The 13,061-nt window shown below is 32.0% G+C and overlaps 2 protein-coding genes across 2 annotated transcripts; one reads left to right on the forward strand and one right to left on the reverse strand.

The window, feature by feature from the left end:
* Window positions 1-2,680: 2,680 nt before the first annotated feature.
* On the forward strand, window positions 2,681-5,118 carry LOC120081955 (uncharacterized). The gene is made up of 2 exons (XM_039037144.2): window positions 2,681-3,917; window positions 4,874-5,118. Exons 1-2 carry the CDS (start codon window positions 2,807-2,809, stop codon window positions 4,930-4,932), a joined length of 1,170 nt encoding a protein of 389 aa, XP_038893072.2. The 5' UTR covers window positions 2,681-2,806; the 3' UTR covers window positions 4,933-5,118.
* A 3,550-nt stretch (window positions 5,119-8,668) lies between these two features.
* LOC120080845 (uncharacterized) lies at window positions 8,669-12,671 on the reverse strand. The gene is made up of 7 exons (XM_039035498.2): window positions 12,545-12,671; window positions 11,516-11,578; window positions 11,315-11,394; window positions 10,959-11,067; window positions 9,895-10,054; window positions 9,330-9,493; window positions 8,669-9,231 (listed from the first exon to the last, which is right to left on the reverse strand). Exons 1-7 carry the CDS (start codon window positions 12,545-12,547, stop codon window positions 8,869-8,871), a joined length of 942 nt encoding a protein of 313 aa, XP_038891426.1. The 5' UTR covers window positions 12,548-12,671; the 3' UTR covers window positions 8,669-8,868.
* Between the last annotated feature and the right edge of the window lie 390 nt (window positions 12,672-13,061).

Below are 13,061 nucleotides of genomic sequence, written 5' to 3' on the forward strand. Positions count from 1 at the left end.
TTGGGCCATGAAGTCCATTATTTCAGGTATCTAGAGGATTTTAATTACATTTAGATGGAGTTTATATGAAAAAGTTGAAGGCTCCTTGGAATTATATATATAATTGAAAAGCAATATGTAGATGTTAGAAAGATTTGATTTTGTAATGTTTGGCTTTTAGGGAGCAATAATGTATGCCACAAAAAAGCACTAGATTTGGATATTACCCTTACAAATGGAAAAAAAAAATGATGGCTACAGATTCCTCCTCACACTCTATATATCTCTTCTATAGTTGGTATTAATTTAGGGCTTTTTCAGATCTTTGACTAAGTCTAATACCCCTATCAATTTCTATTTCTGCCTCCAATTTCATATACATATACAAAGTTTGCTTAAAAGTTAAATGTCACCTCAATTGTTGATGAGTTAAACAGAAAAGATGACATATAATTAATGTAGTTAATGTGAATTGGACATGTAATATTTGATCATGTAACAAGGCTGCATTAAATTTTCATAAAGTTAACATCATTCATTCACAATAAAGACTATGGGGAAGATTTATAATTATAGTGTATCATCAAAATTGATAGATTATTGGCAAAGTGAAAAGGAGAATTGTATGCCATTTAACTTACTTTACATATTTATATATACACAGACAAACTAATGGAGGTCTCTTTTCTTTTTTTCTTTCTTTCTTTCTTTTTTTTTTCTTTTTTTGTTCAATCAAGTATTGGTTGATGGTATGTCTTAATTAGTTAAGCTATGCTTTAATTAATCGACGTTCGAGTGTTTTTGGATTGTCCAATAAAATGATCTTTTATATCAAAATTGAATTCAAATATCGAGAGTCGAACTACCTTTTTTTTACTATAACAATGAACAAGTAGGGATATAGAGATTTGATTTTAAATCTAATAGATCAATTAATCCATAAAGATTTTGAATATCTTAAAGACTTGTTAGAGACAAAATATTGAAGTTTCAGTGACTTATTAGATATTTTAAAAGTTTGGAATTTATAAGACACAAAGTTGAAAGTTTGGAGACTTAAAATACATTAATTAGAATTGTTTTTATACAAACTTATCTAATTTAGAGACCAAACTTATAATTTAACTTAATTTTTTAAAAAAACAAATTGCTATGTTACTTTTTTTTTTTTTTTTTTTGAGAAGATGTATTTCTAATTAGTTTTTAGAAATTACCTTGTTTAAAAAATTAGGAAAATTTTCACCAATAGAAAAAGTGTTAAACTATTTACAGAAATAGCAAAAAAAAAATAAAAATACTGATGAATACTGATAGACTTCTATCAATTTCTATAATTGATAGACACCGATAGACTTCTATCAATTTCTATCAAATAAGGTTAAAATTTTAAGCAAAGACATTGATTTAAATTCTAAAGAATTTTTTTTTTAATGTATTAAACATTATATTACCATTGTCTAAAAAGAAAGAATTTTAGAAAAGAAAAGAGGCTATAAATAGCTTCTTTTTATTTTTTTGGAAAAATAAAAAAAATTAGGGTGCCTGCAAATTCACCTTTGAATATAGGTGAGCAGTAAAGACATGTACTTTATTTCTCAGGTAAGAAGATTCAAATTAATTTAGCTCTACCCTCACCTTTGTTGTACTAAAGCCACCAATGTTATTTTAGATGTTTTTGAAGGGCTTAATTTGGTATTCAAAAGTCCAAAGGCATTACATTTTTCATTAGAACTTGTAGTGCCTTGTAAATAATGGTTTTGATGACCTATATATATATATATCACTAATCCATATACATTTTTCTTTTGGCTTTTAACTTGTTTTATTTGGCAGCGAAAATGAGTCTTCGTAGCTTCAGTTTAAAAATGGAGCAGTCAAAGAATTTTGATGTGACATTCAGTCTCCTACTCCATAAATAAGAATAATAATAAACTATAAATTTTAAAAAAAAACTTTCTAACTTCTTCTGTAATAAAAATCTGACATGTGCCAATTTTGTTTTCGGTTTTTTTACTAGGTAAGAAAAATAGAATGTATGGGACTATGCTACACCGTTCTTTAAAAAAATGTCATGATATTTTATAAACATTGCAAAATCATTAGGAATAAAACACAGTTTACACATCATTTTCATAATTTTTGTTTCAAGAATAGTTCAGAAACATTTTATTTGGATAGGGAGTATTATTGTAACATTACGACTATTGAACGTATATGATATTTTCAAACAAAAGACAAGGTTGGGAGGATATTTGTTATAATTTAACCTAAAAAAAACTCACCTTTTTACCTAGAGAGGTTAAAGTAGGCTGAAATGTACATAATTTTGGCAGTCTTTCATTCATCATTCAAATTAGAAATTTCCCTTTTCATTTGCCCTCTCTCTCTAGGAATATCAGTTATGTCCACTCTACTCTCCAATATTATTTGAATGTTTTCGTTTTGGAAGAGTCCTTTCTTTCTCAGTCGTCTCTGTCACTTCCTTTTTTTAAAATTAATTCGATCAGTTGCTTTCAATTCTATCCTCAATCACGTGAGATGTCTCCATTTCTTCTGCTCTTCTTTCCTCAATACAGTTTCATATAATCTTCTCATAATTCATTCATTATTAACATGAATGCAAATTAACACGATGTACTACTTTCCAACTATGATAATCGACGGTATTTATCGTCAATATGATCATACTTCAATAATGAATATGTAGTTTCTCTCATCTTCTTCATCATTTTATTTTTATTTTTTTTCCTTGTGTTCCCGACTAGAATTTGGATTGCTCTTTTGTACAAATTCCCCAACTACTCATCATCATCCATTTCTTTGGAAAATGCTTGCTTCTTCTAACACCAATCAAATCTCTTCATTTCCATTTATGAATGAAAGTACTTCAATTGAGAAGTCCATCCAAATCCATGATCAAAATCATGATCAAAATCAAAACCCTATGTCTAGATTATTTGAACAACAAAACCACCCACCATCTTTACAACTCATTGATTGCTACAATTACAATTACAACTACAACTTCAACCCTTTTCTTGATGATCATCAAGAATTCATTTTGGGGCACATTTTGTATTCTCAAAAACACCAATTACTTGGTAATAATTCCAATTCTTTTGATCCTGAAATTGGGCTTATTGAAAGTACCAATAACACCAACAATGAAGCAACAACAACATCCCAAAATTCCTCCCAAAACAAGGCCAAAACCGATCATACTTCACCGAAAAAGCCCATAATTTCTAGAAAGAGATCATCAAGTGGGATGAAGAAGAAGGATAGACATAGCAAGATCTGCACTTCAAAAGGGCCAAGAGATAGAAGAATGAGGCTTTCACTTGAAATTGCAAGAAATTTCTTTGATCTACAAGATATGCTTGGATTTGATAAAGCAAGCAAGACTGTGGAGTGGCTTTTTACCAAATCAAGAAATGCAATTAAGGAGCTCAAGGAGAAATACTTATCAGAGGCCAATCGTAAAAGCTCTTGTGATTCTACTCTTGTAACAAAACTTTCAGTCTATAATGATAAGGCAGTACCTAGAGGGAAAAAGAGAAGGAGATTAAGGATTGTTGATAAAGAATCCAGATATAAAGCAAGAGCCAGAGCCAGAGAGAGAACGAGGGCAAAGTCGATTCGATGCGGTTTGGAGATATCAAAAACAGATTTCGAAGGAAACCCAGATGGGGTTTGTAAAATGGGAGATGTTATTGAAGAAATTAGTAGCACCAAAAGAAAGATGAAACATGTTTCAATTTGTGAAAATGAGAAAATTTTGAGGTCAAAAGGGAAAAATTCAGCTTCTTTGATTAGTAATCAGTGCGAGGATAAAAGGGTTTCAAAGGAAATATGCTCTGATGAGATTCATCTTCTTCCTGATTCTTCCATGGATATGGCCACCCTGTCCTTGGACACCATGAAAGCATCACCTGCAGGTAATTTCCAGAATTAGGGTTTGGTAGATCTTTCTTATTTTATTTCCAAAAAAAAATATTTATTTTATTTATCTATTTATTTACTTTTAATTCAAACGTTATTTTGAGATAGTAATAGATATCTTGTCAATTGAATTTAGTAAAGTTGTTAGTTTGGTTCTTCAGGGTCAATTTTCTTATAATTTAGTTTTGAGAATGTTAATTAATACTTGTTTAAGTTTAGAGACTTAATGGAGGGAGTAAATGTTTAATATTAAAATTAATAAACTAAGGGAAGTGGTTAATTAGGTAAAAATAAAATTTGAAAATTTCCTTTGAAACCTATTGTTCTGAGCTGTGTAGCAGAACTTAGAATTCATAATAACCCCATTCTTCTACCTATTAATAAATGTTTTATATTTAATCTTCAGAACTATTCTGATATTTACATCAGATTTTGAACCCTATGGTATATAATTTTAATTTTGACTCAATAATTGTAAACCATGGAAGTTTTGGTTGAATTTTCCACAAAAAAGAAAAAGTAAAAATAAAAATTAGGGCTTATGATGTATCCCACGAGCTGTTTTTTTAGTTCAACAATATGTGTTATGGCCACCCTAACCTCTTGGTCGATGTTATATATTTGCTTATATGTTCATTAGAAGATTGCCACTTTCATTTGAAAGACAAAGCAAAATATATGCTTCAGCGAATAATTAATGGTTATGACCAAATACTAAGATTAAATAAAAAAGAATTAGGACCTATTTGGATTGACTACTGAAAAGAAAATGCTTTTCTAAAAAGTCATTCTTATTTAAATACTTTTGATAAAAACGGTTTAAAATACACTTTAAAAGGTATTTAAAAAACTGTATTGAGTGATTGTCAAATACTTCAATTTTTTTTCAAAATTAAACACTAAAACGGTTAAACCAAATATAGTCTTAATCATCTGGATGTCTAATTTGCAGGTTTGAAATTGCTGGAACTAGATGAAATTGATGGTGTGCTGATCTTCTATGGAGAATGAAAATGCAAGAACTGAAATCCTTGGTACCAGATTCAAGTGCAGAGAAGCTTTATAATTTGTAACTTCAGACAGAAGTACTTAAGGTATTGTTTAATATTGGAAATTAAATAATGTTCTTCCTAAGTCTCTTTGCAATGAATAAATGTTATTATTATTATTTTTTATTAGGCAAACTATATTCATCAATCAGCTGTCTTCTCAGTCCCTTTAATTTTTCTTTGTAGTACTTGAATTAATAATGGAGTTGGAATCCATCGGTTGCCCTAGCTTGTAATTTGTACACATATATATTTAGGTTTTATCTCTATTGTGTCCATCCTTTTCTTTTTTTACTAAAGTTATCAGTGTCCTTTGGGTAATGACCATTTTTCTCTCGACTCGTTTGATAATAATTTCATCATATGAATGTTCAAATTCTCACTTAGAAAATAACAAAAAAATTAAAATCAAAATAGTTATAAAACGGAGAATATATAATTCGGTCCCTCAAACTTAGGGCATCATGAACTTCAACAGTGGCTTTGAAACCTTATGAAAATTTCTGAACTATTTTTCTATTCAATTTCAGGTTCAAAATTAATAACTAAGGAAACAATATACAATCCATTTCCAGCGCATGTTTCAACTAAAGTTTTACCCCTAGCTAGCGAGGTCAATTTACATATCCACAATGTTTTTGTGGATTCACATGATTTTGTTTTTGTGGATTCACATGATTTTTTTACTTCTATATATATATATATATATATACATCATGAGCTAGCCAAATTTGAAGCCCAAACTTGTTTGAAAGATATGAGATCTCTTTCCAAGCATATAAGATGTTAGAGAATTCTCTTCTAGTTTTTTAAGTTCCTTTTAGCTTCTTCATGTTCTTATGTTTGGTAATCAACATTTTGAAGTTTTCTTTTCTTTAAAAAATCCTAAATATAGATTAGTCCCTCATTATTGTTGGAGTTTTTTCAATTTAATTTCTATTATTTAATTTTTTTTAAAAAAATAGCTTCTTATATATTTTAACATTTTTTTTATAAAAAAATTAGTCACTCTCATTATTGTTGGTGGGTGTTATGAACATTATTCTTGTAGTCTTACTAAGTATGATTTCATGTAAATAAATTTATTATTAGCCAATTTTAGTATTCACGGTCACCATTATATTAGTTAAATAATATCAACTAAATTAACGAAGTATTTATTATATTGATGCCCTAGGTTTAACTATATTGATGAAATCTTCATATGCCTAGCTGAGCAAAGGGTGATCTCAACCAGAAATTTTTTAGATGATAAGAAAATTAAATATAGTGTATTTTGTATCTGATTTATTGTCGAGTAGAAAGCTCTACCAAATTTTGAATGATATACTTTAAAAGACAAATTCAGAACTTAAAACCAGAACAACACTCTAAAATAAAGAGTAGATAAACGAAAAATTGTTTGAAAGGAAGTTTAGTAACGTATCCTGTTTTAGAAAAAAATGATGTTATAGTACAAATTAAATTGACCGGTCGCCTTAACTATATCAAATAATGTGTTGTTGCTCGAAGTCTACCAAACTAACACTACATGATGTGTAGTGAAAGAACAAAGAGTTGAGCATGCATGATAAGAACAAACTTTTCATATAGTAGAGAGTGAATAAATGAATAATGGTTAGCAAAAAGACTTTAGATTCCTGGTTTCATATATCAATTTTTTTTAATACAAAAAGAAGATGTGTTGATACTGGCTCGAACACATATTTCAATTAAAAGTAAGAAAGATTATGAGCTAAGTTTTCCATCATCAAAGTTTTTGAATCAGAGAGTCGACTTAATTTTTGTTTAGGAGACTCTCTATCTTGCTCCGTTAATGTTTCTAATTTTTATAAAATCCCAAGAGAAAAAAACAAAATTGTCCATAATCTAGCAGCTTTGCCATCTTCTTCTAGATCTTCTTATTTTTTTAGAGAGCTTTTTCCTTCCTATATTTTATCCCTCATCTTTGAGAGGGATTGATGTTTGGACCTTGGGTAGTTGTGTCGGGTTTTATGCTGTTATGTCTCAAAAAATTAAAAAATCCAAAAGAAATCCATGTAAACACTTTATAAGATAAATAATAGTTTTATCTCAAACATGAGTTGTTTCTCATTTTCTATCAATTGTTGGTATATTCTAGCTACTGATCTCCCTTAGTATATCAGATTCAGCAACAAAATCTCATTAACAAACATGAAAGAAAACTGCCCAATTCAAGAAAATATATGGAAACATGAACCATCTCTTTACTGATGCAAAAAAAAAGTAATAGAGAAGCAAAGTATCAAAGCAGGAAGTACCTTTGTGTGGGTTGCCATTTATATGAAACTTCAGGAGGAACCGTCACTTTATGCAAGACTCCATTGATATCAATATGAACTTATTTACTATTTGAAGAAAATGGAAGATCAATAAAAAAAAAAAAAAAAACTTAATTAGGAAAGCGAAAGTGTAATGTACTGAGAAGCTAACATGAAGGGAAGGACTGACAATATTACACAGAATAGAATACGTGGATAGGAGAAACAGAGATATGCCAAAGTGACTGATAGGAGGCCTAAAAAGTCAAGCACAACCTAGAGGCATGGCATTTGAAGTTGACGTGACATATTTCTTTTTTGCAGCTCCTTTTGGTTGCAACTTGCACGATCACATAATCTGGTGTTTTGTGTTTGAATATTTAAAATCACTCCGAAACATTGTTGAAATTTGATTTAGAGTGAGAGACTTGTAGAATATAAGCGGCTTTAGTCAAATATTAGACATGTGAGCAATCTCTGTCATGTACAGATCCTGGATCTTAAGCTAGTTAGCTTCCTTTTCCCTCTTTGAAGTACATTAATGAAACTCAGATGAGTAGTAATGATATCAAAGTTTTTCTAATCAGAACTACAATTCACTTTATGAGTGAGAAAGAGAGGGGATGAAAAACAGGAAGAAAACAGATTGTTAACCAGTACTGACCTGAAAGCTTGGAAAAATTTATATGATGCAGATATTCTTGGTTACCGCCCACATAGAATGTGAAGTAAAAAGCACACGCTCAGATCCTAACCCATAAAACAGGACAATACAATGAAAGAGACTGTTCAATAGAAAGTGAACATGGAAAGCGCTGCATTATCAAACCAAAAAAGGGCATCCCATAATAAATGCAGAGATGTTAAATTAGGGGGTTCTTTCTCCTCTCTCTTGGGGCTGGAAACTTTGGCTGTACGGGAAATGAACTGACAGACGGCAGCTCTTGACTGTCCTGTCTTTTATCATAATCAGGTTAGTTATTTTGGATTAAGATTTGTAAACCACAGTTGCGTGATCCTACGGTCAGTGATAGGTGGTGATTCAGGATCTAACTAAGAACAACATATCCTATTTTTAATGCAAAAATCTTCTGTTAGCAGAAAAGTGAAGGAAGTCTGAACAGAACTGCCAGATTTTTAAAGAGCTGCCTGTTTCTCTTTACTTCAGTCACTGTTAACAGGGTAAAGTAAAGACATTGCTAAGTTCTGTGTCCATGGTAGGCAACTTTGGCCTTCATAGACAACGATGTAGCAGCAGTTTTTTAAGAAATAAAATTGTGGTCTAACCGAGGGATATTAACTGGGATTTGGTGGTACTATCCATCTCGATATCCCCTCCTCCACCGGCAATAATAATACACAGCAGACAATAATTCATCAAGTAAAAGAATTGTACAAGAAGAGTGACAAAGATACTATACGAAGCAAATGAAGATATATATTCAACTTTCGATTTCAATCTTAAAGAATTCTTGCACCTTCCCAGAAATGAAACACAATATATTACAATGGGATTCTAGAAAAAAACTTCAGGTAGACCCGCCAACATAAAATCTATGTACATACATGAAAGAAACGAGATAGAGCTAGACCTAGATTTGAAAAAAGCATTCACGTTACAATCGTCTGGCAGTGACAGAAGTTCCTTCCAGTCTGCTTGAATTAGCTGCACTTCGTGACCAAGATGATGGCTTGAAGTTACCTGTCAAAATGTTTGAAGCCGCAGATGCACAGATCTTCCTTCTCTTGGATTCCAGGTCCAATCGCTTCTTATCAGGCATGGAAGAAGTGGATGATCCATTAAATATCGAAGAAGCATGAATCAATGCCCGTTTATCCCTATGGTTCTTCTCAAACTTTGAAGAGAACTTCATGCGAGCTGCAGCTGCAGAATCTTCTTGAGTTGCTGGAAGCAATCGAATACCGAGGCCCATCTTTCTAGAAACATTTTCTTCTTCAGCAACTCTCTTCTTTTGACTCTGAGAAGATGTATTAAAAGTGTATTAGCATATAACCATTTAAAATTAAAAGCAGAACAGATAGAGGTGAGAAACATGGTAAGGATGAGATGACATACTCTGAGCTGAGCTCGAAGTGTTCTGTTCCGACTATAGTCATCTGCATGCCTAGAATCTGAGAGTCGTTGTAGGCGAACCAATACCGGCTCGGCTTCTTTCTTTTTCTGCATATCTTTTTCTTGGTGTTCAAGTCGATAAAATGGATCTGCCAGCTTACCCTTTTCTGTAGAAAATATATTCAAAAGGGTTAAATAACATTATGAAGGATTAAACCGTCAGATTTTCAATATAGGGTAATACTCGGGTGCATCCCAAGATGGGTCACCCATCTCGATGCTTCCCCTCTCATCACTCACATCAAAAAAGAATTTAAATATTTCAAAATAAGACTTTGCCACATAGCAAATTATGCTTGGACAACTTAGTGGGATACACAAAGATAGGTGATGCCCGAGATGCAACTAAGTATTTTCCTTCATTATATGTTAGGGGACTATCTTACAGATGTGCATGATGATGTCAGTAAATTCCAAGACCAGGAGATCTAACAACAAAACCCAATGAAAAGAAGTTCAAGTTTAATGGCACTGATAAATAAATATTATTAGTGTTAACAATCATCACCTTCATCCGCAGGGAGTTCAAAGGTTTCTGCATCCTCTATGTCATATTCCTCAGTTTTCCGTTGTGCACCACTAATAATCACATACTCACAATTTTTTGGATCAGTCTGAATAACAATCTCTTGTCTACAGCATGCTGCTTTCATAGTAAAGCTCCATATCTGAAAGAAGCAAGAAGAAAATATTAGTCACTCAAGAGCTGTTTGGGTGTGATTTCTATACCCCACTTCTGAAAGCTTTTCTTTAGAATGGCCTATAGAAACTGATCATGTTTTTTTCTGCCAGGATGTTACAACCACGAGAAATCATCATTCACCAATTTGTATGTTGAAGTTTTTTTAGTACAAATTGTATATTAAAGTTCTTCTAAAAAAATTATAATCCATCCACAAGAACAAAGTTACAAAAAAGAAAAAAAAAAAAACTGTTAAGCACTTCTATTGATTCTAGGAGGAAAAAAAATAAATCAGTTTATGAACTCAATTTCCAAACTGTGCATCATCATGAATTCCAAGATAGTAAGACACTATTCCAATCCGGTGGTCATGGTCAGGATAGCAAGGTTAATAACTAAAAAGTTAGTATCATTGTTGATAACATAAGTTTGCTGCTGAGAAATTAATAATTGATGTAAAGACTGAATGAGAAGTCTCGTACAAATACTTAATAGCATGATACATAACAGAACGATGTGCACGTATATCACTGGATAAAAAACACTGGTGGAGACGAAGACAAGGGGAAAGCCTAATACGGTAATACCAATTAATGAAGTTTATAGTTATCAATTATTAGGAAGCAGCAGAAATACAGAAATGCTCTACCAAAAGAGTTTCATACATAGGGAGGGAGCAGAAATCAAACATACCAAGAAAAATGTGAAAAATCAGTGAACAAATATTTCATGTGAACACTAGGCAAGAATGTATGTGCATTATATAGATTGGTAAGAATAGGGTTCAACATTGTGTGTGTCAAAGTACGAGGTCATACTTTCTTTGCATAATAAAACCATCAAACGTAGCACCAGAAGTCAAATATGTTACAATCAGCCATGAACAATACCTTTGTAGAATAATAGTTTCCAACTTGCTTTTTCTCCGCATTGAACCTAACACCCTTTGCTATCATTGAGTTGCAGCCACCACACCATATATTGTAAGGCATCTCAAACCTAAAAAAGCAATTCATTCCAACTAATTAGAGAACTGAATACGCAAATAAAATCATCAACATGTACAAAATTCTCTCTCTATTTTCCCAAGAAAATAACATGACCCCTATTTTAAAAAGGAAAGGGAACCAGGCAACAGTGTCGAAGCACCAAAGGTCGACACCTTGGCACCATTCCCCATCCTTCAAATAAAATCATCAATCCCAAGCCAAAATTTTCGAAAGATGAGTTCTCATTAGCTACCTACCTTATTATCAGGATGCCCTGATCTAATTTCCTTGCTCTCTCTCTCAAAGCATGCTGACCATGAAATTTGTTCAAAGACCCCTGAAACAGGAATAGTCAGAGTGAGAATCTGAAAAACGGGGCATCTATGTTAGGATAAGGATATTTCCTTTGGAGAATAGTTATTGCACATTGCATTAATATGATTGAATAAGAAATGTACCTGTTTTGGGGTCCATTCTGGTGGATAGTAAAAGTTGTCTGCTCTCGCAGCTGCAAGCGAAGACTGAAAATTGCAAAACAGTAAAGGTTTTATAAGCCCCAACAATTCGATATGAATTGCTAATCATATATTTATAATTCATTCCTTTAACTTTTTTCTAAAAATAAAAGTCAACAATTTGATGCAGTAGAAAAGTTGAACAAAAAACAAATTGTAAACATACATATATACATGATCCAATTCGACTACCAAGTTGTGACTTCCCAGGCAACAGTTCCACATGAAATACAATCTAATAAAATTTATAACTTTAAGGAAAGTTGCATAGCTAATCACAGAGTCAACTTTATTGAATAACAAATGACTTTTTTCTAACTTACTTTGGACAATCCTTCCAAGATCCATCTCCAGAAAATCAATTTTGATGTCAAATCCAACAACAAATTCCATAATTTTAGACCAAAATCACTCGATTGTCTTAATCATTTGATCTGTAACCAACATATCTATATAAACCATTTAATTAACTGTTTTTTTTCTGAAAAAAAAAAATCGTCTACCCTTCAGGATTTAATTTGTTCTGACAAATTGACATGAAGTTCATCTTCTTCCAAAATTATGAGTTGGAAAAACATATATAGAACACGGATTTGAAGTTAGTTTTCCATGACGCCCTTAAATTACTTGGCATAAATCAAGCAAGAACCATCCCAGACAATCAATTTTCAGGTTAAATCCAACAACATACTCTACGATTCCCGACCTAAACAATTGTGAAAGATAATAACTACAACTACCAGAATCGTATGATTCACCTACGGAAAAACGATGACCTATAGACTCTATTCCCGAATGCATCCGCTAAGCTCTTTCGAAATAAGATGGGGGGAAAAACTAATGATAATCGCGCCAACATAGGGCAAAAGATCGATCGAACAAAATCGATTCCACACCCTGATTTGTAAGAACACGTTGAATCACATCATAAAGCAAAAAAAACCCTAGAAATTGATAAACAAAAACACATACCATTGTGGTTCGCAGTCGTTTCCTTCAACTTCCTTCAACAAATCTTCAAGTGCGAATTGAATGAAACAAGCATTCGTTCGTAGATTAATTCGATTAAAATTGGCACTGTCGTGTTTATTTATATATATATACCTTTACGAGTTCCGACATGGATTAAGGATGGCGAGTTTGCTTACGTAATTAATCACCGGCCCAATGGCCCTTAGCGTGTGAGATTTTCTTATAGTGGGCCCACGAAATATTCGTGTGGGCTGGATCTCATTTTTCGCCGTCACTGTTCTAAGTTAGCCCATTAACCCAATTCATTGATTTTTATATTTTTTAAATTAATTTATACTATGGCTAAGTTAAGTTATTGAGTTTGGAGTTAATTTTTTTTCTTTTCAGTATTATTGGGAGTAGAAAAATTTAAACCAGAGTTCTTGTGGTTACTAATACACTTGCATGTCAATTGAGTTCTGTTGGTTTTGACAAGGTTAGAGCTAAATAATTTGTATTTAGGGTGTATAATATTAAA

Source organism: Benincasa hispida, chromosome 7 (assembly GCF_027475165.1).
Source record: "Benincasa hispida cultivar pf3 chromosome 7, pf3_genome.v1.1, whole genome shotgun sequence".
In the NCBI taxonomy this organism is placed as follows: Eukaryota; Viridiplantae; Streptophyta; class Magnoliopsida; order Cucurbitales; family Cucurbitaceae; genus Benincasa; species Benincasa hispida.

Bases quoted from the DNA above. Each gene is read 5' to 3' on its own strand.
- LOC120080845 (XM_039035498.2), bottom strand. The intron at 11,395-11,515 runs GTACATTTCTTA...TTCCTGTTTCAG, and splicing joins CAGAATGGACCCCAAAACAG to GGGTCTTTGAACAAATTTCA. The intron at 10,055-10,958 runs GTATTGTTCATG...TGCTTCTTTCAG, and splicing joins GAAACTATTATTCTACAAAG to ATATGGAGCTTTACTATGAA.
- LOC120081955 (XM_039037144.2), top strand. From the start codon at position 2,807: ATGCTTGCTTCTTCTAACACCAATCAAATCTCTTCATTTCCATTTATG. The intron at 3,918-4,873 runs GTAATTTCCAGA...TCTAATTTGCAG, and splicing joins CATGAAAGCATCACCTGCAG to GTTTGAAATTGCTGGAACTA.